We start from the raw sequence: 27,819 nt of genomic DNA on the forward strand, positions 1-27,819 counted from the left end.
ACATAGGGTGCAGATGTCGGTGTGCTTCACACTGTATTGTGTGCACACGATGTAACCCGCATGTGTGGTCAGGTGTGTGTTGTGGCATGGCATATGAAGGGATGTGTAAGGTATATTGTGCTGAGTATAACCTGCTGTGATGTGCAGGGCCCATGGTGTGACGTATGGTAAGGTGAAGATGCTGACCCCTGCCCATGCGAGCCCACCTTCTTTCTTCTGGCTTACCTGCCTCTCTCTGTGGGATGTAAGATCTCTGAGACATAAGGACTCGTCTGCTGTGACGTAAGACATGCATGGAGTGACGCATGCGCGGTAAAGAGCTGGTGGCTCTCTGCCCACCGCAAGCCTACCCCTTCCCCTTCCTTACCCGCGTCTCTCTGTTCCTTTGCTCCTACTCAGGAGGGAATCTCTCCAAACAAGACTGGATCATCCAGTGGCCCACCACGGAGCCAGGGCAGGACAACAACCCTGTGTGCCCCCCGGAGCCCAGCTCGTGGATCCGCACCCCCCTCTCCCAGAGCCCCAGGGTCCAGTCCAAATGTGTCCAGCCCTTCTGTCACAGCAGCCCTACGCCTGGAGCCCCCGTGTACACCCACGTGGACAGACTCACTGTGGATGCCTACCAGAGCTTGTGCCCACCGCCACTTCTGGAATCAGGCCACCGCTCCTTGCCCCCGTCACCCCGGCAGCGGCACGCAGTTCGCACCCCACCTCGCACCCCCAATATCGTCACCACCGTGACCCCTCCTGGCACACCACCCATGAGGAGAAAAAACAAGCTGAAGCCTCCAGGGACACCACCACCCTCCTCTCGGAAACTTATCCATCTGATCCCTGGCTTCACGGCGCTGCACAGGAGTAAATCCCATGAATTCCAGCTCGGGAACCGTGTAGATGAGGCCAACACGCCCAAGTGAGTGGGGTCAGTGGGTGCTTGAGGGTGGCTGAACCCCAGGAACGGCTTCTCTGGGAAAGTCAGAAGCAAACAGTCTTGTGTCTGTTGGTCTGGTTAAGGGAAGGTGTCTTTGTGCTTTGTGTTCTGAGAAAGTAGGTTGGGTGGATTTTCTAGAGCTGGCAATTACTCTATCCACGATGGCCTTTAATATTTCTGAACCTTGGTAGGGCATATCATGACTTGGGGCTAAATTTAAGCTGTGGCCCGTTTTAGTAGATAAGACTCACTGGGACACAGCCGAACCACCCCTTTAGTGTTGTCTGGGAGTTCTTTTGGGGAACAGTGGCAGCACTGGGTATGGCCCACCGAATCAGAAATACTTATCCTCTGGATAGAGGCAGGAGAAGTTTGTGGTCCGCTGCAGGGTGACCCTCCTGCTGGCCCTAGAAAGAGGGGAAAGTTACATGGTGGCCTTGAAGTATCCAGTAGACATATTAAAATGAGTTTAAAAAAATAAGCTGTACAATTCAACTAAAATAATTATCATCCCAACACAGTGTCAAAGTAAAATGTGGTTATTCAGGAATTCTTTGTTCTTTATGAGGTCGCTGACATCCAGGCTCCTTTTGGGTAAGGGTGGGAGGGAGCCGAGGGGAGTGGGCAGAAGGCCTTGTGGATGTGGGGGCTGGGCACATGACATTAGAAAGGACAACATCACTCATGCCCGAGAAGACCACTCAGTAGGCGCGTGAGCCTGTGAGGCGGGACCTCTCCATACGGGGAAATAGTCTCCAGCTGTCCGAGGGAGGCCATTCTGACGTCTGCTATGACATAACTGAGTTGAGTCTATAGACAGGAAGTAGAATTGGTAGACTGGAGTTAGAGAGAGAGAAACGGGGTGCTATTATTCAATGGGTACAAAATTTGGGATGAGGAAATTCTCTGGTGATGGTTGGTGGTGTCATTTATACCTTTGAGATGATGTTGAAAACTGCATCAGATAAGTAATTTTAATGTTAAGTTCATTTTGCCACAAACAAGAGAGTCCAGCTCCTGTTATCCAAACTGTGGAGGTCCAGACAGTCAATATAGTATTTTGGCTGTGCCAGGTGCATGGGTTTGTGTTGTCATTCCTCAGCAACCAAAAAAGCTCGTCCACAGCAGGTAAGCAAATGTTCATGGCCATGCTCCATTAAAACTTTATCTATAAAAACAGTTTCCAGCTGGCCTTGGATGTAGTCTGTCTAAAGCCCTGGTAGGAACGTCATCTCCCTTTGGAGAAGCTATGGAGGAGAGGGTACCATTGTAGGAAGACTCTCCAGCAGCTGGGAACCCCACCTTGAACACAAATCACTTGATCGAAGTCAGATGTTGAAACAAATGAAAAAGGCTTTTCTCGTGAGAATTTGAGTTGATGCTCATGGTTTCCTGAGATTCACAGAAATCAGGGCCTGGAGACCCGAGGTGAGGAGGTAGAAGGAGTCCCGGGAAGGCTGGTGAAGAGATTGCTAGAAGGAATGTGGGGTGGGGGGGGGCTTGTCTGCCTCTCACCATCTCTGTGTGAACCTGGAAGTGACTTCACTCATCAGCCTGCAGAGTTTCTGGACCTATGACTTTTTTTTAAGAAGTATTTTTTAGTTTTTGAAATTAAAATATAAATTACAGCATTTTCTCCCAACCGTCCCGTGCACCCCTCCCCTTGCTCTAATCTAAGTTCATGGCATCTAGTTCTTTAAAACACACACACACACACACACACACACACACACACACACACACACACACATATATACATTCCTAAATACATAAATATAATCTGCAGACTCCATGCAATGTTACCTGTATGCATAAGTCTTTAGAGCTGTGCATCTGGTATTGGATAACCAGTTGGCGTGCTCTTCCCCAGGGAAGGCTATTTCTTCTGCTCTCAGCATCCTCAGTTGTCTGTAGTTCTTTGTTGAGGGTTGGGGGCACCAGTAGACCTATGGCAAGTTTTGAAAAAAGATGTATTTGTTTATTTTATGTATATGAGTGCTTTTTCTGCATGTATACCTTTATGCCAGAAGAGGACATCAGATACCCCTATAGATGGTTTGAGTTGACATGTGGGTGCTGGGAATTGAATACAAGTCCTCTGAAAGAACAATCAGTGCTCTTAACCACTGAACTATCTCTCTAGCCCTGACCTATGATTTTATCTACCTGCGAGAGGCTGTCTTTTTGTGTTTTCAAGGTAGCCTCTCTCCCTTCTTCCTCAAGGACCCAGTCAGCTTCAGTGGTACTGGGATTCCACCTCAGGACGTAGGGGGCTAAACTCTGCTTATGATGGTCTTCTGTCTGGGTCAGTGAGATCCTTAAAGAGACAGATTCCTGGCCACCTCCAGGGACCCCAAGAGTCACTCCAAGGAAGCTGTGAAGGGAGGGATTGTGGTCACTGAGTTCTAACAATGAGACTCGGTGGGTAACATCAGCCCATACTTAGCGTGTTCTAAGCTGGTCCTGGCTTCTGCCAGGAAGTAACCTTGGGATTGTGGCTTTGACCCTGGGGAGGCTCTTCTCTCCTGTTGGTTGACCAAAAAGTGGGAATATGTTCATGCTTTTAAGTCTGAGGTTAGGAGCCATTAGTAGATGATGATATCAATTTAATGGGCTGTGATCAGCATCGGAAAGAAGAAATTGATGGACTTAAAAGAGAATAGATTGAGAAAATGTGGTGTGGTGAAAGAATCAGGGTAGCTTTTGGAGGGCTCGTTCACACCCATGAATACACACACACATACACGTATACGCCTGCACACACACCCATATATACCCACATACACAAATGACCACACACACATACACACCAGTGCCTATATATCAAGCTCCTTGAGAGCTCTTACTACTCAGGACGACTTTGATTCTAGATTGATCCCCACAGGAAGTAGGCGAGAGGGCATATATCTTCCCTCTGTATCTGATTCTGCTTTTCCTCCCTGCTGGGCATGGTCTCCATGGGAACTCGGCAGCCATTTGCCCACTTTTATTTCTTTTTATGGTGGTCAGGTCGAGCAATGGAGGCCATAGGTCTTTCCGAAGAGAGGGGAGGCTTCCAAAACTGCCGACGTCTGTGACTTTATAAGTGCATTGTGAACCCTGGGAGGCTTTAAATTGTATCAAAACCAGCCTTGGCCCTTGGTGCTCCGGAAGTGGGTATCAGATGGTCTGGGTGGGTCCAAGTCCTGGCCCCTGGAAGCCTCTCTCTGGCGGCCTCTGCAGAATGATCCTAGTCAGAAAAGCAAGAAAGCAGGCTGGGGGTGTGACTCCGCTGGTAGAATCTTCCTAATGTGCAGGAAGCCCTGGCCCAGCACTGCATAAACCAGGTGTCGTGACACACGCCTTTTACCCTGTGATACATGCCTGTCACCCCAGCATCGGGAGGCAGAGGATCAAGTTCAATAAAAGCCATCCTTGGCTATATAGTGAGTTTGAGGCCAGCCTGGAGCACAGGAGGTCTTGTTAAAAAAAAAAAAAAGTCAAAAACGAAACGGTAAACAAAAGAGGACCTTTTAGTGTGTTAGAGGCGTGCTGTGTGGTGGACTAAGGTTCCTCCGGGCTCTCAGCTGGTCTTCGTCACGCTTGTCTGTCTGAATTCTCAGGAGAACATCGCTGTCTTCATTGTTTTCTATTCCTTCCTTTTTTCTTGTCATTACCAAAGACACATGCAGGTGATAAAAGAGGCTCCGTTCACGGAGAAGAATGCTGGGTGCTGAGGAAGCTTTAAAAAGTCCAGAAAATGTTTAAAAGAGGACAGGGCCTGGAGGTCTGTCCTGCGGCCTTCCCTTTTCTTGAAAATTAATTAACTAATTAGTGTGTGCGTGTGCAGGTGCGTCACACACGCAGCGTGCATGTGGAGGTCAGGAGACAGCTTTCCTTCGGGAGTCGGTCTTTCCTTCCACCTCCTGCACCCTGGGGGTCAAACTCAGGGCATCAGGCTTGGCAGCAAGAGGCCATTTTTAGGGCCAAACCGTTGCTTCTGCTCAACGAGACCTTGATTTTTGCCATTAAAACAACTAAGGTGTAGAGTGATGAAGAAAGAAACCCAACCTCTACCTCTGCCACATGTGTGTACAGACACACGGTCACGGACACACGTGGACACTCACATGCACTCACACACACATACCTACACATACACACACACACACACATGAGCACTCATACAAACAAATGAACACACACACATATACAAAGGAATTTTATTATGACTTTTTGTTTCCAATTTTTTTTGTTTGTTTTTTTAAGTCAGGGTTTCTCTGTAGCTTTAGACCCTGTCCTGAAACTAGCTCTTGTAGACCAGGCTGGCCTCTAACTCACAGAGGTCCACCTGCTTCTGCCTCCCAAGTGCTGGGTTTAAAGGCGTGTGTCACCACCACTTGGTTCCAAATCCTTTTTAGAGATAATTTTCAACTATAATTTTTGAGAGGTAATTCCCAGCTACCCCCTTATTCGGAAGCTATTGTGTGTGAAACACGGCAATGGCAGATGGCACTCCTACCCCAGTCATAGGGGGTGAAGCTGCCCTCCCGCACACCAGTGTGACCTGCTGTATTTGTCACACATGAATATGAATAGCCCATTCATGATCCCCACGTTTACTCTCTTCTCTATGTGTGTGTGGCATATATGTGCTACATGTGTGTATTTGTGTGTGTGTGTGCATGCCCCCATTAGTGCACACAGAGGCCAGAAGAGGCAGCTGGATGGCCTGCTCTACCGCCCTTTGTCATATGCTTTGAGACAGGGTCTCTAGTTAAACCTGGAGCCAGGTTTCAGCAAGCAAGCCTTGGAGAGCTCCCTGACTCCACCCACCCTCCTAGTAGGGGGTGCAGTCACATGACCACTCCTGCCCTCACCTGCCCTCCTAGTGGGGGGTACAGTCACGTGGCCACTCCTGGGGACTTGAACTCAGGTCTTCATGCTCGCTTAGCGGCCATCTTACCTACTGGATCATCTCCCCAGCCTAACTCCTCCTAGAAGGCCCCAGTTTCCCCAAATCCCATCTACAGTATTTCTGATGCATGCCTTTCCTTAAAACTCTGTGTTGTTTCTGTGGGGCCAACTTCTCAAAGCTTTTCCTCGACTGAGAGGGGAGAAGCAGGCCGGGTAGGATTTGCCCGTGTTTGAACCCTGAACTCTTCTATCCAGACAATTCCCATTTTGTGCCAGGCCCGGGCTGTACCGTTTGTAGTTGGGAAGAGAACAGGCCTGGTTGAACAGATTCATTATGTAAATTAGATTTCAGGAGAGATCTTTTTGTCTATTTTAGAAAACTAATTATGTGCAAGTATTTAAACTCATCGACACACACCTATGGATCGTTGTACTAATTATGACGAGGCCGGCTGAGGTGAGGAGAGGAGAGTGGACGGTGAGCCGGCAGCAGAGTAGCCCTTAGAGTGGTAACAGCCCTGACTTCCTGTTTTCAGTATTTCCTTAAGTTTGTCTTAGGTACACTTGGTCCCAGAATGACCCAGGAGGTCCAGGACCACTGGCGGTGATTCTGTGGTCCCCCGGGGCTGTGGAGTGACGAGACTAACGTCAAGTGGATGTGAGAACTGATCTGGTCAGGGCACACTGGCTCTTGGGATGACTCCCGAGAATTCCCCGTCTCAATCCACCGAATGGAGGCCCTCCTGCTCCACACTGCACCCACTGTGTGGTACACAGGTCTACGGTCTTCTTAGCAGGGGGCCAGAGGAGCCAGGAGGGCAGCTTGGGGCCTGATTCTCCCTGGGAAGGGAGGGGCTGACTTCATTCTACCTGAGGCTTCTCTTGAAAATCTTATCCTGAAGACCTGCTGTTAAATTCCTGTCAACATTTTCTCCTTACTTCCTCTCTCCCATCTTTCCTTTCCTTTTCTCCTCCCTGTCCCCTTCCTTCCCTCCTGTCCCCCTCCATCCCTCTTTTCCCCTTCCCTCCTTTCTTCCTCTGCCTTTTCTTCTTCCCTCCACTTTCTCTCTCTCTCTCTCTCTCTCTCTCTCTCTCTCTCTCTCTCTCTCTCTCTCTCTCTCTCATTTCTTTACCTCTGAAGTGCTGGGGATCAAACTCAGGGCCTCGTGCAGTGGAAGTTCTGAGTCCTCTGCATCTCCTCCAGTAGCGATAAATTCCCCTTTCTCAATCCCAGACCCCAGATTTGACTTTGAGGAAACAAGACATATTATCCAGGCATGAAATTAATACTGTCAGGTGAGTCAGTATGAAAATCAGATTTGGAAGTAGAGAGACAAATCTGCAGCTGTCACCTGGTCTCTGACTGAGAAGGCACATGCAGACACAGTGGCCAGCGTGAACATGTAACTTTTTGCCTCCTGATGCTATGATTGGCCCCAGGGACTTGGTCATTCCAGGAACACATTCTACCCTAACCCCTACTGTGAAGATTGCCACCCATGCTCCTTCAGTTTGGTTAGAAGCTCTCCCTGCTCTGTCTTGGTGGAGTCACAGAAAGTTCAGTCTGAGGTTGAAGTCATGGCCAAGCTCATGCCAGCCTCCAGCTGGCTGTGGCTTTTGTTCCCTTCTGTAGACAGGATGTGCCGAGGGGTTGATGACACACACCAGCCTCGTGTCTGACCACTTATAGCAGTGCAGATTCTTGTACCTAGAGCATGTGACTATGGAGACATGTGTCACTGAGTTCAGCCTAACAGCTACCGCATATGTGTCTGCTGACGCTGATAGACCTCACAGCCAACAGGGAGCCCGTCACATGGGTCAAATACCCTGCCTCTGGGATGCTTGGGTCTGGGGGTGGGGGTTCAGACTTTGATTTTTTTAGATTTCTCATGTATACAGTGCACAGTGAGATCTCTCAGAGGACCCAAGTCTAAAAATAAGATTCTTTTGTATCTTATATGCACCTTAAACACACAGCTTGAGGTCGTGTATTTATATTTTATTTAATTTGTGTGAATGTGTGCATGTGTGTGCGTGTATAGGACAGACAACCTTGGTATGGTTCCTCAGGTGTCATCTACCTTTTTTGAGACAGGTCTCTTACTGGCCTGAAACTCACCAAATCAGTCTCTGATATTGACCTGCCTCTCCCCCCCTCAGGAATCCACTTGCTTATCCCCCTCCCCTTCAGAAGATCCACCTGCCTCCCTCTCAGGAATCCACTTGCTTATTCCCCTCCCCTCAGGGATCCACCTGCCTCCCCTCCCCCTCAGGGATCCACCTGCCTCCCCCTCACCCTCAGGGATCCACCTGCCTTTCCCCCTCCCCCTCAGGGAATCCACCTGTCTCTCCCCCTCAGGGAATCCACCTACATCTCCCCCTCCCCCTTGGGTTCCACCTGCTTCCCCCCGCCCCCTCGGGGATCCACCTGCATCTCCCCCTCCCCCTCGGGGATGCACCTGCCTCCCCCTACCCCTCAGGGATCCACCTGTATCCCCCTCCCCTCAGGGATCCACCTGTCTCTGCCTCCCCTCAGGGATCCACCTGTCTCCCCCTCCCACTCAGGGATCCACCTGCCTCCCCCGCCCCGTGCAGCTACCAGTGTCCAGCACCATGCCTGTTGCCTGCCTTTACTTTTTTACACAGTTTCCAGGGATTGAGCTCAGGTCCGCATGCTTACAGAGCAAGCACTTCGTGGATTTAGCGATCATCTCGGCCCTTTACACTACATTTGAAATAAGTTTGCTTTTGAGACCAAGTTTGCATGTGCTGAAGGATGGATCATACCTGTGGTGTCATGTGAAATGCTCAAAACGTCTAAGACGTGGGACAGTCCAACATCCTGAATGCTCAGTTACTTGTAAAACCTCATCACATTTACATAGAATTCCAAGACATGGAATCAGCTCCTGTTAGTTACAAAACCCACTACAGTGTGCTTGCTGCACTGGGTTGTTCAATAACTCTGTAGGAAGGCGGTCCATGTGCCCAGTACAGGCTTCTTTCAAAGAATAGTTTGTGCTGTGGTTGATTGATGCCTCCGGGGCAGATCCTGCAGTCTCTATAGGAGATGTAACTCCAGCATATTCTGGAGATCAGTGTCAGGCCTCGACCGTGCTCTCTACTCCCCTCCATTATGCATTTGTCGCTTCACAGCTTTGGGGCTCCCTGTCCCCTCCACTGGAACAGCATTCATTCTTGTTGTGGGGCAGTGGATTGTGGATGTAAAGACCTGCATGTGGATGTAAAGACATTGCCTTTTATAGAAATGGAAGGTGACACAGGTTTTTTTTATGATGATTTATGTGCATGCAAGTCTGTGTGTGCATGTGTGCACATGCGTGAATGTGTGCAGTGTGTGAGTGTGCATGTGTGTGCACAAGTGTATGCATGTGTGTGTGCTGGGGTGTGTCTGTGTAAGAGTATGTATGTGTGTGCGCATGCATGTGTGTGTGTGACACTTACCTGAGCATGCGTGTGGAGTATGCATTGGATGTTTCCTATCTTGTTCCTCTTACTTTGAAGAGTCAGGGTCTCACCCAAAGCCTGGAACAGCCCACAACCAGCAAGCCCCAGAGGTCCTCTTGTCTCCTCTGGTACCCGCCCCCCCCCCCGCCATCAGTGCTGGAGTTAGGGGTGTATACCATCACATCTGTCTTTTTGTTAAAATGTGAATGCTGGGAATTTGAACTCAGGCCCCCAGGCTTGCTCAGCAAGACCTCTTTCTTACCTGCTAAACCATCTCCCTAACTCTGGTTAATTTTTGATTTAGGTTTTTAACTATGTCTAGATTTGAGATCATGGATCCCCCTGCCTCAGGAATTTGAGGATTGAGCATAGGGGTGTGTTCCTGTGTCTGTTGGAACTTGAGTTTATATTGCTATGATTTATATCCCTGGAGAAGGGACAGTGTGCTCACCCATCATGGAATAATATTTTAGACTTACACACTGCTGGACCTAAACAACTGTGGGAGGATTCAAGAACCACATGAGATAATTTGATTTTTAAAATTATTTAATATTTTACATTATCAGAAAAACCAGGAGTGACGTCTAGATCCTGTATCACCAGGTGGTATTTGATACTTACAATGAGGTTTTTCAAAAAGTAAATTGAAAGAAACTAGTGAGATGGCTCAGCTGATAAAGGTATCTGCTGCCAAGAGTGAGGACCTGAGTTCGATCCCTGGGGATACACATGGTAGCCGGAGAGAACCAACTCCCACAGGTTTTCCTCTGCATGCCAGCTCCTCACTCCACAAACAAACAAATAAAAGTATTTAAAACTAAAAAGAAACTGTTAAGATACAATGTACAGGTGTGTGAGAGTCCTTACATAACGCAGTGTCCATTGTGATGAATATACACAATGGAAATGAGAAACAGAAACAACAAAGGAGAAACTATTAGACTTGGAGGAACTGGAGAAGATGGCAGGATAGTCCGGGGAGTGACACATTGTGTCAACCATCAGTAAACAGAGAGAGATGAATGCAGGGTTCAGCTTGTTCTCTTCTTCCTATGTAACCCAGATGGTATCCTATGGATTGGTGCCACCCATACTCAGAGTGGGTCTGCCGACTTCCATTAACCTAACCTAGAGCACCCCTCCCCAGGCTGTGATCTTGTGTCCTGATCCAAAGGAGTCCACAAGCCTTATTTAGCCGTTGCAAACTCAAGGATTTAATTCTGTTGGGAAGTGATGGTTATCCCTTCCTTGGCTTTAGAATGTGAGACTCAGGTGGGTCAGACAGAACTTGGGAGCAGGCAGAAGCTAAACTGTTTGGGTGTATTTGTCGATGGGTGTGTTGGTGCACACCTGTGACCTCCGCATTCAGAATGCTGAGGCAGAAGGATGGCCCTTATCTGGAAGGTGTCTGCATCACACAATGAGCTGAAGGTCAGCCTGAGCTACAAAGTGAGACTGTATCTCAAAATACCAAGATGAGTCAGTGGGTACGGACTTGCTGCAGAGGCATGAGGTCCTGAGTTCTGATCGTGGCACCCGCATAAAGGTGGCGTATGGCTGCTGCACCCAGCACCCCAGTGCTGTGGGAGATGAAGACAGGCAGATGGTTAGGGCTTGCTGGCTTCCAGCCTAACTCCAGCCAGGATCAGTGAGAGACCTGTATCAAAGGAGTAAGGCCAAGGGTGACAGAGGGGGACACTTAGAATCACTTATCATCTATCAACACACACTCACAATGCACTCTCTCACACACAAACATGAGTGCACACACATGCATATACACATAGACACATACGTACACATACCCACGAACACACAATCATACTCACATACACACACTTAAACTCGCACACACATGACAGACACACACCCATACTCACACATGCACACGTGCAGTCACACACACATGAATACACACACACTCACACACACACACATGCACAGCATATACACATAAACACACACACGAACACCCTCCCCCCCTAAGTCTTAGCTTCTATTTGAGGGTACCCCATGTGATGATGGTGCTGGCATTGCCTTATGAAAGCAACTTCCCCAGATCACCCACACATTGATCCTATGGGCTTGACCCTGCCGCTTATGTGAACCCAGGGCTGCTGAGCCCACACATGGCGTGAAGGGTTTATGCGGCTTGAGGACGAGCCTCTCGACTGAGGCTCTTAGAGAGCAGCTCACTGTGTGCAGGAGAGCAGAGGCTGCCCCCTTAGTTTGTCAGTAGGATTTACGGCTTCCTTTATCTTGTTCTGTGGTAATTGGGTTGAGTTTTTCTTCTCCTTTTCCCTCTGTGCTTGGCCAGTGGTGCCAGCCTTCTGGGAGGAAATGTCACTTGCTTGCCAAATTAAAAGCCCCAGATCTGCTCACTCTCGAGCACCAAGCCATTGCTGTGAGAGAGGCTCGGCTCCCCGTCCGGCTGCTCGACCTATTTAATAGGCTTTGAAATGAACCTTCTAGTGTAATAGATAGGAGACATGGATTCCTTCTCAGGCCAGCTTTGCCATGATGCCTGCCTCCCAGATGGCACTCTGAGTCACAGAGGGCAGTTGCCTGGGACTTTGAGTCAAGATAGTGGGTGACTGGTTAGGGTGAAACAGTCGCGTTGAGTCAGATGGGACTGGGTCTGGGCACAGCTGAGGTCCCCAAAATATATGTAGAAACTGGAGGCTGTGGTGATGAAGCTACCCTGAGTCAAGAGTGTGGCCTCAGCTCCTGGACACAAGGCAGCCACAGAACAGTGAAGATCAGCCTCCCGGAGGGTATGCGGATGTACGGTCTGGATCAGAGGCCATTCTGGGTCTGCACCTCTGCATCCCAGACTGAAGCTGTGCTGCTTTTTTCTCTACTGTCACAAGAGACCGGGCAGGGGAAGCTTAAGGAAGAAGGGAGTTGCTTTGATTGGTGGTTTGAAAGGACATAGTCCATCACTGTGGTGTCGCCATGGCAGCGGGAGCCCGAGGCGCTAGTCCCTACTTAGGAAGCAGAGAAAGATGAATGCTGGTACTCGGCTCAGAGTCTTAGGTTTATTCAGTTCATGACACTAGTCTACAAGATGGTGCCAACGCCATTTAAAACTGGTCCTTCTACCTCCGCTAACCCAGTCTAGAGACTCCTCACAGATGTGCTCAGCGGCGTGTCTCCTCGGTGATCCTAGGTCCTGTCAAGGTGACGGTCATCACAGAAGGTGGCACTCCTCTTGGGGCTCTCTGATACGTATGCGTACATGTCCCACATTGTCGAGTGCCTGGGTGATGCCAGGTCCCAGAAAGGCTTCTCCAGTGCGCACACGAACCCTGTTTCCCAGGGGCTAACAGTGGAACCAGGAATGAGCCAGTCTCCTGAGAAGGTTGCCAGCGATGTGGCTTAGTGTAGTTGTATTTAATACTCTTGCTAGAGTCCAGCATCGAAACACTTATTTCATTTTTCACTCTTCCTGGCTGTGTGTTTATGTTGGGCGGGGACCTGTGAGCTGTCAACGGTCCCCTGAAGAGTCCAGAGAAGACAGTTGAAAAATCCCCAACCTGGTTTGTTTTTAATGTGTTGTAGTGGGGGTGGGGTGGGCAGAGGCCGTCATCAGGTGACGCCCCCTTGCTGTCCAGCTCACTTTTAGAGACAAGGTCTCCTACTGAATCTGGCTATGCTGGTTGGCCAGTGACTTCCCAGGAACCAATCTGTCCCTTCCCTAGTCTCTGTCTCTTCCCCCCAGTGACTGGGGTGCCAATTGCATGCTGCTGCCTGGTTGTTGACATGGGTGCTGATGATCAAGCACAGGCCACCGAGCCCTCTCCCCTGCCACCTGACCTTTTCTTATGAGGGATCATGGTCTAGATGAGATAAAGATAACACCAGTTATTATTCAGTGTAGAAGAGCTGATGTGGGAGAAGAGGCGAAGGTAGAACAAACCCAGATGATGCTCATCTAAGATGTTTCTTTGGGAGCCAGTAACAGCCTCTCCAGAGAACTGTCTTCCAACATAGGGGCCAGTAGGCAGTTCTGTGATGATCCGGAGGGTAAATGCATCAGGATTTCTGTGTCCCTCTGGTCTCTGCTGGGGTCATTTCAATCTGAGTCAATGGAATTCCCATTCCATTGGGATCACGAGCAGCCAGGGATAGTATGCAAATGATCATTGTGGGCATGTTCCAATAAAGTTTTATTTATAAGAATGAATGGTGGTGGGCCAGATTAGCCTTTTGGCTTGATGTTTGTCTAATCTGAGAGGAGAGTTGATCAGGTCAAGAGAAGAGGGTTATACATACCCCAGCCTGAGAGTGGGAGGTATCAATGCCTGGAGCTCGGGCTGCTTTGGGAAGTGACGTGAGGTGAGGGGAGAGGGGGGCGGTAACCAGAGGGTTAAGTAACAGCCCAGGTTTATTCTGAGGCTGCCAGGAGAGAACCTTCTGGAAGGGCTTTCAGTAAGGAGGGCTATCACGGGTCATGCCTGCTTTTAGCTGTACTACATCTTGACCTCAAGGCTTTGGTTCAGCGGCTCCGAATGCTTTCCTTCCTCTCTGTCATGAATTAATTCTTGCAGGTGTGCCCCGAGCTTCCCAGGATACCATACAGTGTGTGGTTCTGGTGGCGAGGCTGAGCGGAAGCCAATGGGAGGCACTGCCATCTGTTTCTGGTGGCTGTTGGCAGAGGATGGAGCCTCAGATCCTCTTCTAGTACCAGACACCTCCCCACCCGCGTCACCTCTGAAGGCCGGGTGACAGCTCCTGATGGACAGCTTAGGCCTGCGCCATTTAAACCGGTTGTGGCCGGAAACCTTCTAGTTGCTAGTAACGAGCCCTGCCCCCACACCTGCTCCCCACAGACTGGAGGTATTTATTAACTCAAATTAATAGAGGAAGAAGAAAACCCTTAACAGCCCTCTGGACCTCCAGACAGGCCCTACTCTGCCATGGCCAGGCTCCCAGAAGCTTTTTCTGCTGGACTGGCCAATCAATGAATGACTTTCAGGAAGCAGATGCTAAGCTGTCCGTTCCAGACCCAGTTCATCTTGGGACCATCTTCTGCCCACTGTGTGGCCTCTGTGTGTGGCTGTGGTTTCCCTTCCAAGAGGCCAGCCGTACCCCTTTCTGCCTTCACGTCCTAGTATCAGATCTCAGAAGCAGCTCGAGCTCACAGCTGCTCCACTATGAGGCAGCCACCTCTTTTCACATGCATAGATAATCAGATCCTTCAGCATAGCTTGGAGTCCATAAATAAAGGCTCGGCAAGTGTTTAATGGGCAAGAGTGAGTGAGTGAATCAATGCTTTTTCCAGGCTCTCAGTGTAGAATGAGTAAGAAAATGCTCAAAGCCTGTCAACGGTGTTCATCAGTTCCTTTTTAGTCTTGATCCTGCAGGATGGGGTAATGTGGGAGCCAGTGACTGAAAACCTTCCTTATTGTTCTCTTCTCGTTTCATTTCCGTGACTGAGACACCTGGCAAAAAGCAACGTAGGGAAGGAAAAAGTTTATTCTGCTTACGATGCCAGGTCCCCAGTCGTCATTGGAAGATGTCAAAGCAGGAACTCGGGCAGCTGGTCAGGTCACATCCACAGTCAAGGGCAGAGAAAAAGGAACACGCCCACACTGCTTGTCTGATTGCTTTCTTATATAGTTTAGAAGGCCTACCTAGGGAATGGCCTTGCCCACAGTGGGCTGGGCTGGACCCTCCCACATCAACCGACAATTAAAAATTTCCTCATAGACATGCCCGCAGACCAACCTAATCTAGATACTTCAGTTGACATTTCCTTCTCAGGGGATTCTGTTTTGTGGCAAGTTAGGATTTAAAACAACCATCACCCATTCCTTTCATCAAACCTAGGGCTGTTTTTTTTTTCTTTGCATTTGGGAGTGAGCACACTTCTAACACTGGTGTTGTAGGCAACCTCTGTTCTAATGCAACAGAGGTGCCTTTTTCTACAGATGTCACAGCTCACGTATGGGGAAGGTGAGCTTGCAGTCAGGCAGTGGATTCTGCGGGAGGAAGGGTAGATTGCCCTTGCTGTTGGGCTGTGAATGATAGAAAGGTTGCAGGTTTTATTTGCTATTGTTAACCATGATGCCGCACCAATGTCTTATTTATTTTTTTGTATTTGAGAAACCCTTTCACGCCCATTGCAGACCCACTCCCCCAGCAACACTTTGATGTGGGGCTGCTGGTTGCTTGTCACTAAAGGAAACTGGCATGTCAACATGGAATACCCATTCCTGACATGTGTGTGCTGTCTCCATTCCTTCCATGAGATCATCACTGCACCAAGAGCCTGGCTGAGGAGCAGTCTGTGGCTCTGTCTGCACTGCACACAAGCTGTAGTTCTTGCCGCAGCTGGGTCATGGAGTAGGCAACCTGGAGACACAAGACTGGCGTGCTCGGCCCTTCTGTGTCTGTCACCTGCTCAGGTCCCAGCCAGAAGCATCTCAGAAAATGTGAGCTGAATCGTTATCCATGCTTGGTGGATCTCACAGGACACTCATGCCAGAGCTCTGTTCCGACTTATTCTCAGCTGCCCACTTAGCCTTTCAAGATTCTTTCTGCTGTGTGAGGAAGCTCGGGGCTCTACGAGCCGCAGGGGCCTCTCAGAAGTTAATGTCCCGTTCCAGGTTGTGATGGACTGCCGCTGGGGTGTCTGCCTGGGGCCAATTTACTGTGAGCAGTCCAGCAAATTTGGCCTCCAGTGAAGAATTTATGGATTTACTTAACCATTCAAGCGCTGTGTAGTAAGATGACAAAACTCTCTGGTGCTTCTGGTGGTGGGACCAAGTGGCCGGAGTCTTTGCCTATGGGTCTATTCCAATAGTTATGCAGTTACCCCATCTCTCCCCCATTTTTATGGAAGAGGAACACATGTCCCCGTTTTTCCTTCTCTTCAACTTCGTTTTTATGCAAAAACCAAACAAACAAACCATAGAGCTGGTGAGGTGGCTCAGGGAATACAGGTGATTGCCTCCAAGCCCGACTAGCTGAGTTTGATTCTTGGGGACTCACATGATGAAAGGGGAGAACTGTCCCTCACAGGTTATCTCCTCTGGGCCCCAGAAGCTCACCGTGGCTTGTGCCCCACCTCCACATGCATACACAATAAATAAGTAAATGCAATAAACTCCACAAAGAGTTCTTTTCAAAAGCCACAGATTTTAAGATCAACGAGTTTGTGGGCTACGCATGAGTGTGTGGGTACATATGTGTGTGTGTGCGCGCACGCGCGCCATAGAAGCGACAGCACGGTTTTGAGTGACTTCCTCTCACTCTCTGGAGTCCCCTGTCACCACCCCAGTGCTGGAATTCCAGGCACAGACAGCAATGCCAGACTGCGTATGTGAGGACTGAGGATTCGAACTCAAGTCCTTGCTCTTAGACAGCAAGCTCTCTTATCCACTGACCATCTCCCCAGCCCTAGGTTAAATGAACTTTGATAGATTCATATTCCTGGTACCCATCCCCCCAAACAAGATAAGGAGCATGTGTTGCCCATTCTAGAAAGTTCTTTCATGTTTCTCTCCAACTGTCACGCCCACCCTAAAAGCAACAACTCTTTGGATTTATATACCAGGGCTTAGCTTTCTTCTAGGACTTCCTATAAATGGAGCCGTGAAATACATGTGTTTTGGTGGCTTGCTTCTCTCATGAAACATCTTTCCCTCAGCATGCCACCCCTGAGAGCCACCTCCGTGTGGCACGGGATCGAGGGACTCACAGTTCATTGCTGAGCAAACAGCAATTTACCAGTTCTCAGCGTGGTCTGTTTCCTGGGCTGCAGCAAAAACAAAAAACAAAAGACAAAAAGATGATGAAAGGAGAGACTCAACGACAGACAGCAGCGGTTTGTTGACTTACAGGGCTCCAGGCTAGAAAGCCCAAATCAAAGTGTCAGCCAAGCTGTGAGTCCCTGGAGCTTCTAGACAGAATCTTTCCTTGTCTCTCTGTGATCGGAATGGTTTCAGGTGATCCTTGGCGTTGGCTGGCATGGAGCCATCCTCTTCAAAGCCAGCTCCTTGCTTCCTGAAGTCAGTAAGCACTTCTGTCATAAACACTCCAGTGGTGAGCCCAGGTTCACGCTGATCCAGCCTGACCTCATCTTAACAGAGACCCGAACTTGCCAAGTAAGGTCACATTCATGGGGACTGGGGTTAGAACGCCAGTCTCCCCCTTTTCTCTCTCTCTGTCCCCCCATGTGTGTTTGTGTGTCTGCTCATGTACACGAAGTCCAGACGTTGATGTTGAGTGTCTTCTACAGTTGCTGTCCACCGGTGTTTTTTGAAGCATAGTCTCTCTCTAGAACCCAGGCTCACTAATTCAGCTAGGCTGCCTAGCTAGCAAGCCCCCAGGTGCTTCCTGTCTCTGCTTCCTGAGATTGTAGGTGTGCACACTGCCTCACTAGGACTTCTGCGTATGTCCTAGGGATCCAGTTTATATCCTTATGTTTTTAGGGCAAGCACTTTCCCCACTAAGCCATATCCTCTGCCCCTTGGACACAGCTCCAGCTCCTCTCTTCCCATCAACACACCTTTATCCAATGCGTTTCCAGGTCGGGGCTCTATGAACCCATCTGAGCGTGCCATCAATATTCTCTTATGAGCGTCCGTGTATGGATAATGTCTTGTATCTTGGTTCTCTTGGTGAAGCCCCTGTGAGAGGCACTCTGAAGTCCTCCTGGATGTGTGTGTTTAGTTAGTTTCATGCATAAATCCCAAGCTGGTCTCCAGGCAGCTTGTACATTTGACAGCCTCAGTTACAGATGAAGGAAGCCTGGGGCTTCTATTGTGGCTCCTCTCAGTATAGGGCAGTTTTGTCCTTAGAGGGCACCTGGGAAGGCTGGAAGACAGTTTTGCTTATTATGAGTGGGGTTGGGGGAGACTGATGTATTATGTGTGGATGTTGGACAAAGACATTGGTAAGCGCACTTTTACCATCATGGGGATGGTCCTGGGAGAAGCTGAGATGAGGAACCCTGTGTCCTACTTCTTGGCTCTGTGATACTGTGGTCCTCATTTCTGCATTCTCACAGGTGGGAAGCGAGTCTTACTGTGTTTCAAGCTCCATCTTCCCAATGAGTAAAACTGCTAGGCTTTCTATGAATTGAATGCCTCACCTCTGAGTGTATGTGTGTGCACATGTGTGTAGGTATATGAACGGTATTTGTGTGTATGTACATACATGTACACACCTGCCACTCCTGTGAAGGTCAGAGGATAACTGTGTAAGAGTTAGTTCTCTCCTCTGCCATGTAGATCCCAGACACGGAACTCACGTTGTCAGGCTGGGGGCCTCCAAGCATCTCACTGTCACAATGTGAGTTACCCACGCAACCTTTGCCTATATATTTTAGTTACCATGTTATGGATCAGAGATGTGGATGTTTTCTATCAATCATTATCTCTCTTGACCACTTTCTTTCAGTTTATTCTTTCTCAAAGAGCCAAAGTTTGCTTTTCAATGGAGTTTGATGAATGAATCCTTTTCTCTCGTACAAGGTGCCTTCTGTTTCTTAAGCCAGCCAAGCCCAATGTTGTCAAGGAATTCTCCATTTTCTTCTAATGGAGAATGGTTTATAATTTTAGCTTTTGTGATGGGCTTATGACCAAGCTCACATTAATTTTGCATATGGTAGAAACCAAGACATGGAGGCTCACAAGACCTCAAGCACCCTACACCTATGTTAAGTGTGACTCAGTCACGCGTGTGGTTATCCTACCATGGACGGTTCGTTCCATGTGTCGGTCCAGCTGTTCTTACTCATCTGTCTGTATACCTATGTGGCAAGACCACACTGCTCCATATTGGCTTCTTACCTTTTCATCCACCATCCCTCTCATTCTTCCCACCGTCCCTGGATTTGGGTGAGTCTCTGTGGGTTTGGGTTGGGTGTAGGTTTATCTCTTAATCTTACATTCCTTTCTGCGACTGTTGACTGTGGTAAGACACTCTGGCCAAAAACAGCTCTGGGCAGGAGGAGAGTTTATTTGGCTTACACTTCTAGGTCCCAGTGTGTCACCAAGGTGAGTCAGCATAAGAACCGAAGCAGAGGCCTTGACAGTTGCTCTAAGGACAGATCTCTTTAGATTTTGGTAGTTCTTACATTTCTGCATGCATTGTTTCTAGAGATTTTATTTATTTGTTTGTTTGTTTGTTTTTGAAACAGGGTTTTTCTGTAACAGCCCTAGTTGTCCTGGAACTAGCAGTTGTCCTGGAATTCACTCCGTAGACCAGGCTGGCCTTGTAGATCCACCTGCCTCTGCCTCTGGAATGCTGGGATTAAAGGTGTGCACCGCTGCTACCTGGTGAGATTTTTGTTTTTTTAAGATTTAACAACAAATATTTTATTACTTAAAAGAAAGCTTTGGAGAGGGGGAACTGGATTCAAATCTAGCTTATCTGTTGGACTAAATGACTTGCTCACTGACTTTTTTAAATGTAAAATTACTTTTTTTTACTTGTTATTTATTTATTTGTAGGGTTTGGGATAGGGACATGTGGCACAGTGTGCATGTGGCGGTCAGAGGACAACTTGTAGGATTTGGTTCTTTCCTTCCATCATGGGGGCCTGCAATGGAATTGAACCCCCGTTCTCAGGCTTGGCCGCAAACCCTATTCCCCACAGAGCCAGATGTCTGTCCTCACTGCTGTTCAGCATCCCATTCTTCTCTTGCCCTAAGAACGTCCTGACTGAGTAATGGGGTCACCCTCATTGCTCCCCTTGCCTGTGAGCCAACGGGATAAGGCCATGTTTCTTCTTGGCTAATGAAGCTCAGCACTGAACACTCGCAAAACAGTCTTCCCTCAGACAGAGGGAGCCAAACCCACCTTTCCATCTCCTGGTGTCTCTTGTCCATTCTCGGCATGCTCCTGAGCATCTGGCTGGTGAAGCCTATCTTGTCTCACCTCTTCGCGTCCACCTGTCTAGTTGACATGTGTCACAGGATCATCCAGTGGCCCAGAGTCGGTGCAGTGGGGGTGGGGATTAGTAAGGCTGATTTTTTGCTTAGATCCAGGATGCTTGACGAGCTATGGGCAGCAAAGCTGGCCAAAGCCTCCTGGTGTTTCAGGATGACAGAAGATGATGCTGTTCACGGTGTCAAGGTTTGCAGCAGATCCAGCTTCTCTTCTTGCACAGGAAATGGGCAATACTCTGACACCTCCACTGTTCTGGTTTCTAAAGGCTTATTTACTTAATTTCTCATGGTCACCTTCAGCAGCCAACTTGACACAGCCTGGAGTTATCTGAGCGAACCCCCACTGGGGAACTGCCTCCATCATACTGGCCTGTGCTCACGACTGTGGGGCATCTTCTTGATTGCTCGTTGATGTAGGAGGGCCCAGCCTGCTCTGGGTGCCATCTCTGGACAGGTGGTTCCGGACTGTCTAAGAAAGCTAGCTGGATGTCAGCCAGGGAGCGAGCCAGTAGCTTTTGTCCTTGGTTTCTGCTTCAAGATCCGGCCCCTTGAACTCCTGCCCTGATTTCTCTCAGTGATGCCCTGTGACCCAAAAGTGTAAGATGAGTAAGTCCTGTCTTCCACGAGCTGCTTTATTCCGTGGTCCTTATTGTAGCAACAGAAAGTTAAAAAAGATAGGTTTAGTAGACAGGAAACTTTAGCTGCCACCCCCTCCCTATCTCCCCTCACTGCACCCCAAATGCATCATGCTATAGAAGTTGGAGTGAAATCGATAATAAAGGGTTCTAAAAGCATCAAGAATCTAGACTCCTTAGAGAGTCAGATTTGGGGCTCTCGGGGTATTTCTACAAGTCCTTGTCCTACACTGTGGAGATGACACCAGGAATGTCATTTTTCACAAGCTCAAACTTTTGTCAGGTTTCAGTAACTTTGTCTTGAGACAGGGCCTCACGGTGTAGCTCAGGAAGGCTCCTACTGCTTCTTATCTACTGGACTGTGAACAGCTCACTTGACCTCTATGACCCCCAGCCATCTGCAGAGGCAATATTTGCCCCACAGTGCTACTGTGAGACTTCCGTATGTATGTATATATGTATGTATGTGTGTATGTATATATGTGTGTACTTATGTATATGTGTATAACTGCATAATACTTGCTTGTATGTAGGAGTGGACTCAAGAGGAAAACCAAAGCTGTTGTTCCTCAGGTACCATCAGCAGATGGTTTTTGAGACAAGCTCTCTGGTTCTTCTGGGACTCACCATTTGGACCAACAAGCCCTGGGGCCCTCCCGTCTCTGCCTCCTCAGTGCTGAGATCACAGATGGCTACCTGTTACCAGAGTTTGAGTATCGATTCTTGGGGTTGAATTGAGGCTTTGAGCACTGTCAAGACTGGGCCACTTTGACATCCCCAGGCCCCCCCTCCCTCGAGACTCCAGTAACATACGGAGACACCCCCTGCCTGGCGACTGTGGTCGCAGGTCTGTTTTACATCTGCACTTGTTGAAGTCCCGGCAGAGGGAGGCTGATGACTTAGCTGAACTGTGGAAGCAATTCCTTTCCCCCTGAAGGACTGCTCAGCTGTGTTCTCCTCTCTGTGTTGGTCATGTGGATCCCGCTAGGCTTCCCTGGTGCTGCTGGAGTGGGCCTGGTTCTTATGTTGGTGCTGCCTTCTGTGGGCACGGTGAGCATGCTTTCTCCTACTGTCTGCCTACCGCTAGATCGGCCCTCCTCAGAGGTAGCCTAGAGCAGAGGTGGCCCATTCCTGGTGACTCTGCAAGATGGCATCTTTGGCCTCTGCTGGTGGCCCATTCCTGGTACTCTATGAGATGGCCATCTTTGGCCTCTGCTGGTGGCCCATTCCTGGTGACTCTATGAGATGGCATCTTTGGCCTCTGCTGGTGGCCCATTCCTGGTGACTCTATGAGATGGCATCTTTGGCCTCTGCTGGTGGCCTTTTGGGACAGACAGAACTCTCTCCACCCTCACATCCCACGTGTCTTTGTGTGGAACCACAGGATCACCAGACTCCGTTCCACACTCTGAGAAAGCAGTGACTTGGGATAGAGGGGGAAACCCCATGCTCCCCAGACTCCTTGCTTCTGTGTTCTCTGAGCACATTCAGGTACTGTTTGTCTAATACATCCTACTGGTGGCAACATCTAGGCATTTACCGTCCAATATGGTGGCCAGCAGCTGCAGGTGGCCATTAGTCTACGTTTAAAGCAACTCAGATTAACAGCGAGCAAAACTTGGTTCACACACTGCACTGGTTGCGTTTGCCACAATGGCTGGCACACAACACCTCCTCCATTGCAGGGCATTTGTGATGTTGTTTGTCCACTTACTGATGCCTGTGCTCATCCCTTCTGAGAAGTCTCCCAACCCTGGGGGGTTGTGATTCTGTGGTACACCTGTATGTCAGTAGATACCTCCTTAGGAAGCAGAGTGTGACTTGTCCTGGCTAGCAGGTACGCAGACGGGGGTACACCCACGTTGTGAATCTGGGGCCCTCGGAAGGCCAGAGCCACTCTAAATAGCTGCTCTTTAGTGTTGAAAAAATATTGCGGAGTCTAGGAAAGGGCTCTGTGAGGCAGGAGGAGAAAGACGGTGCCAGGGAGGGTGGTGGTTAAGCACCCATAGCTTCGACAGCATTTTTACAATGGCTCCTGAATCCCCAAGGTGACAGCAGCTGTGTAGAGTCCTCTGTGGTGTTAGGAATATTTAAGCAATGGTCCTTCTTCCCCCTTGGGTAGCTAGACCGCCATGTTGTCCCTGGCAGGCCTTGCTGAATGGGTATGATCTGTCCGTCCATGGTGCCACTCCATGCCGATTCTTCTTATCAGCAACTTGCCTGGATCTGAAGGAGAGGGGCTACACCTCCATCTTCCTCCCCCTCCCCACATAGGGTCTCAAGCATCCCAGGCTGGCCTTGAACTGTCTATGCAGAAGGTGACCTTGAACTCTATGTCTTTTTGACTCTACCACCAGAGTGCTGGGATTTCAGACATGCCCCACCACCAGGTTTATACAGTGCTGGGGATCCAACCCAGGGGTTCATATATGCTCATCAAGCATTCTACCTCCTGAGATACAACTCAAGCTCCACTTACTACTCAGGTCTTTCTAGAAGATTCCAAACTGAATAGCAAAGCCGTCCCCTTTCTACACAGAAGAGTGACTAAGGGGTAGAGAAGGGGAGAAGTCACTAAGGAATTCCTTTCATAGGAAAGAGAAAATGGGTATAAAAAATGGCAGCTGCTTCTAGCATCCTGGCCTCAGGAAGCCCCAGGACATCTGGTCGACCTGGTTTGGGGTTCTTTTCCTATATGACTGAGCTAGAAGAACCTTTGAGAAGTATCTTATTTTACCTCCTGCTGGTTGGAATTTTGCATAAACAACTAATGTATCCATATGTGGCAGTACCTAGGATCCTGAAAGTTTCTTGGTAGTAGGCAGGGTCTCCACTGGGTGAGGAGGATCTGCCTGGAGTGAGACGACTGGGTTCAGAGCAATGAGTCACATTAGCGAATGATGAGGAGTGGGGGACACTCTAGCTCTCTGGCTGTTAGGGTGGACCTGGAATCGTTCCAGTTTATGAAGAGAAATCACAAATGTGGACATTTTCCCATGTGTTTGTAAAAAGGATTGCCCACAAATCCGGCTTAAAATCTTGCACGGTCCAGATCATTTCCCTGCCGTCCCGATATTAACCTGCAGGCTCTAATCTTGCAGAGCAAATCTAGAATTTTCCAACCTTTTCATGCCATTTTTTCCCCTTGAAGTTTACTCTAGTAGAGTAAACTGGGCCCACCTTCAGACTACTGTCTGGGAAATCTCAAGCCCCCCCCCCCCCTTTTTGATAGGGAGATGGTGGTGGCCTTGCCCTGTCATATTTGACAACAACAATACCCTTTTCAAACACCCACATCCTAGTTTTCTTTTTATTGCTGTGATAAAACACTGCAGCCCAAACAACTTAGGCAAGAAGAAGGTTTCTGTGACTAACACTTCCGGGTGCCAGTCTATCATGGAAGGAAAGGCAGGGCAGGATCTCAAGTGGGGGCTTGAAGCAGCAACTATGGAGAATCGCTTTGACCGGCTCGCTCCCAGGCTTCTGCCTGTACATCCTAGACTTAACCTGCCTCGGGATGGTCTCTCCAGTGACCTGTGTCTTCACACATCAATTCGCCATCAAGACCCCTCCCCCAACCCGCTCCGTATAGGCCAGCCTGATCTGCACAGTCCCTCAATGGAGGCTCCCCTCTCAGACGTGTCTAAGTTGTATCAAGCTGTAGTCACAGCCACCTAGGAAAGCACAGAAGGAATAAAAGACCAAAAGCCGTGTTGATTGACAGACCCAGGGACTAATTCTAGATCACCCCACCTGGAGGGACTCACCTGGACCTGAGCTTAGCTGAGCGGTCTTGATCCTTGTCTCCACAGTGGCTAGTGGGGTTTGCTAAAATGGCTCCGCAAGCAGGTGCCTTCCCCACAGTCCTCTGCAGGGATTTTAGAAGAGATCGTCTCCGTTTAATCCGTAACCTAGTTAGTGAGCCTCTCAGCTCCTCTAGGCACCCATAGATGCCACAGCGTTAATCCGTGTGGAGTTAGTATTTTAATGAAAATTGGAAAAACAAATTCCTTGCAGACTGCACTTGTCATTGACCCCTTTTCTTGATGAGACCACAGGTTACTCCGACTTCTTCCACAAAGTGCATTTGCTGGCTTTACTGGCTGTGAAGTTCACTGGGAGGGTGGCTTCGGGATCTAGGTACTTACAAGTCTGAACCCCAGTCTGTGTGGGCCTTTTGCTCAGTGAGGGCCCCTTGTTCTCAGAGTGGCTTATTGCTTCCGCAAGCCTGCTTCTTGAGCAGTTCTAAGCTGCCCATTTCTATGGAAAGAGAAACGGCTTTCTCGAAGGCTCTCACAAAAGCTATCTTGTGTACAACTTTGGGAGCATCACTGTATCCAGGGGATGAAAGAAGTTTGTTGGGCCAGATGTTCAAACATCTGCCTGCTCTACATGGAAACATGAAGGTGGGCTCTAGGTAGACAAAACTGACATATGTCTTCTATATTTTTTAAATTTTATTTTATTTTATGTGTATGGGTATTTTGCCTGCAAATATATCTGTACCACTTGTATGCCTGGTGCCTGTAGAGGCCAGAAGAGGGACATCAGTTTCCCTGGACTTTAGTGGTGAGCTGCCGTGTGGGTTCTGGGAATCGAACTGAAGACCTCTGGAAGAATATTCAAGAGCAGCAGATAACTCCTAACAGCCGAGCCATCTCTCCAGCCCCCATGTCATCTACATCTTAATAATAAATAAAACATCAGTGTTTGGCCAGCCTGTGTCATGCAGGAGAGCTGAGGATGCTGGAATCAGAAGGGAGGGTTAGGGATAGGAGAACTGAGGATGCTGGAGTCAGAAGACGAGGGGCAGAGACAGGAGAGCTGAGGATGCCGGAATCAGAAGGGAGGGGTAGGGATAGGAGAACTGAGGATGCTGGAGTCAGAAGGTGAGCGGCAGAGGCAGGAGAGCTGAGGATGCTGGAGTCAGAAGATGAGGGGAAGAGACAGGAGAGCTGAGGATGCTGGAGTCAGAAGACGAGGGGCAGAGACAGGAGAGCTGAGGATGCTGGAGTCAGAAGGGAGGGGCAGAGGCAGGAGAGCTGAGGATGCTGGAGTCAGAAGACGAGGGGCAGAGACAGGAGAGCTGAGGATGCTGGAGTCAGAAGGGAGGGGACAGAGGCAGGAGAGCTGAGGATGCTGGAGTCAGAAGATGAGGGGAAGAGACAGGAGAGCTGAGGATGCTGGAGTTAGAAGGGAGGGGCAGAGGCAGGAAATCTGAGGATGCTGGAGTCAGAAGGGAGGGGCAGGGACAGGAGAGCTGAGGATGCTAGAGTCAGAAGGGAGGGGCAGAGGCAGGAGAGCTGAGGATGCTGGAATCAGAAGGTGAGCGGCAGAGGCAGGAAAGATGAGGGTGCTGGGCAGTTCATTCAGGAGCCAGCAAGGGAGTGAAAACTCACTGGGGCCTGAGAAAGCTCATTTTAAGAGCTCTGCCAATAGTTTAGAAAGCAACCAGACCCGATTTGTTGTTTATTGTGTCTCACTGCTATTGGTGGTATTTGCTGCTTCGGCCTCTTCCCAGACCAACAAGATTTATTTAGAGCTTATTTTGGGGCGTCTGCCCATTGCCATGGAACCCTCAGAAGTGCCTAACCTAGCTGTGGTCCTGTATCTCTTTAGAGGTCCTACAAACAAAATTCTCCTCTCTACCTGGGATAGATTCAGAAGGGCCGGAGCCAGAAATGTTATCAAATGACCTGAGAAAGTTACCCCCGAACCCTAGTCCCAAGCCTCATCCTGACAGTCTGCACCAGGCCCAGGACACAAGTAGGAGAATTCAGGGGGAGGTTGAGAGACCCCATAGCGAGGCTGGAAAGGTTTACTCAGTTTGAAAGATAACTGGGGAGTGTTGCTCTATAACAGAGATCAGCATGGAGAAGGAAGTGCGCCATTCATTTGCATCCATGCTTGCCGCCTGCATCGAAAACAAAGCAAAGGACAGAGCTGGTTTAGGACTTATGGGGTCCTTTACTACCCATGATGCTGTGCAGCAGGCTTGAGGTGATAAGCTGTACAGCAATAATTTTGAATACATGGCATGTGAAATCCCTGCTTTATTTCCCTTTGGTTTTTTGGTTCTGGGGTTGAAGGGTGGGTCGGGGGTTGGGGAGGGACATCCCTTCCAAGCATGTCACCGGGAATCTCGAAGGAATGTGTGCAGTTTGAATGCATGTGAACGACGTCACTATACCTTTCTGTTTTGACTTGGCCCGCAGAATCAACGTGTCTCAAGCATTCCGCATGCTTTAGAAGCCTCAAGGGTAAATAGAATTTGCGGTAGATTGGTTAGAAGGTACTAATTAGGGTAGATCATTGTTATTTGAATTTGTGGTAACCAATATAGGGGAGAGAGAAGGAGAGAGGGGGAGAGAGAGAGAGCGCTATGATTGGTGTACGTTTCTCCCCAAGCTCCTGCGCATCTCCTCTCTCACCTAGGAGAGCACTGCCCTGTGAGGCTGGCAGGTTAGACATACTCAGATTAACTTGTTACACTTAGAAATGGAAGTTCCTTGAGGTTAATTGAGTGGGCCAAGGTCAAATAGTTAATTGGGAGGAAGTCAGGGGAATAGAGCAGCTCCGCGCAGGAGGCAGGAAAGGTGAACCGTGCGTGCCACGCGGAGCCGTCTCATGGTTGCTCTAGAGAGCTACAGAGACCAGCAGGACTGCTCTTCATCCTCTGTTCTAATTCACCGAATAGATCCTCAAATATCGTGACAACATGCCGTCAATTTAAAAAGGTGAGGTACGCGAGGGGTGGCGCGGTGACGGCTTTGCAGTGGAGAACACGTGCTGCTCTTGCGGAGGGCACATGTTCAGTTCCAGCACCCACCTACTCACAACCACCTGCAGGGGCGCTGAGATGCTCTGCTGGCTTCCGTGGGCACCTGCACATGTGTATACACACACACTTACATGCGTACACACATACACACACCAATATTTCTAACCAAAAGTTAGGGTATCTGACAGCATTTTTCCCCAA

General features: G+C 49.1%; 1 protein-coding gene across 3 annotated transcripts in view; it reads left to right on the plus strand.

Annotated features, from left to right (window-relative positions):
- Ksr2 (kinase suppressor of ras 2) overlaps positions 1-27,819 on the plus strand; it is a 367,153-nt gene that overhangs the window by 142,034 nt on the left and 197,300 nt on the right. For all 3 annotated transcript variants that reach the window (XR_012911504.1, XM_075981914.1, XM_075981904.1), the window contains exon 4: positions 400-913. Coding sequence is in view for 2 of the 3 variants with exons in the window: in XM_075981914.1 (XP_075838029.1) it covers positions 400-913 (514 nt within the window). In the remaining variant the exon portion in view is untranslated. The remainder of the gene's footprint in view (positions 1-399; positions 914-27,819) is intronic.

The sequence above is a fragment of the Microtus pennsylvanicus genome, chromosome 1 (genome assembly GCF_037038515.1).
Source record: "Microtus pennsylvanicus isolate mMicPen1 chromosome 1, mMicPen1.hap1, whole genome shotgun sequence".
In the NCBI taxonomy this organism is placed as follows: Eukaryota; Metazoa; Chordata; class Mammalia; order Rodentia; family Cricetidae; genus Microtus; species Microtus pennsylvanicus.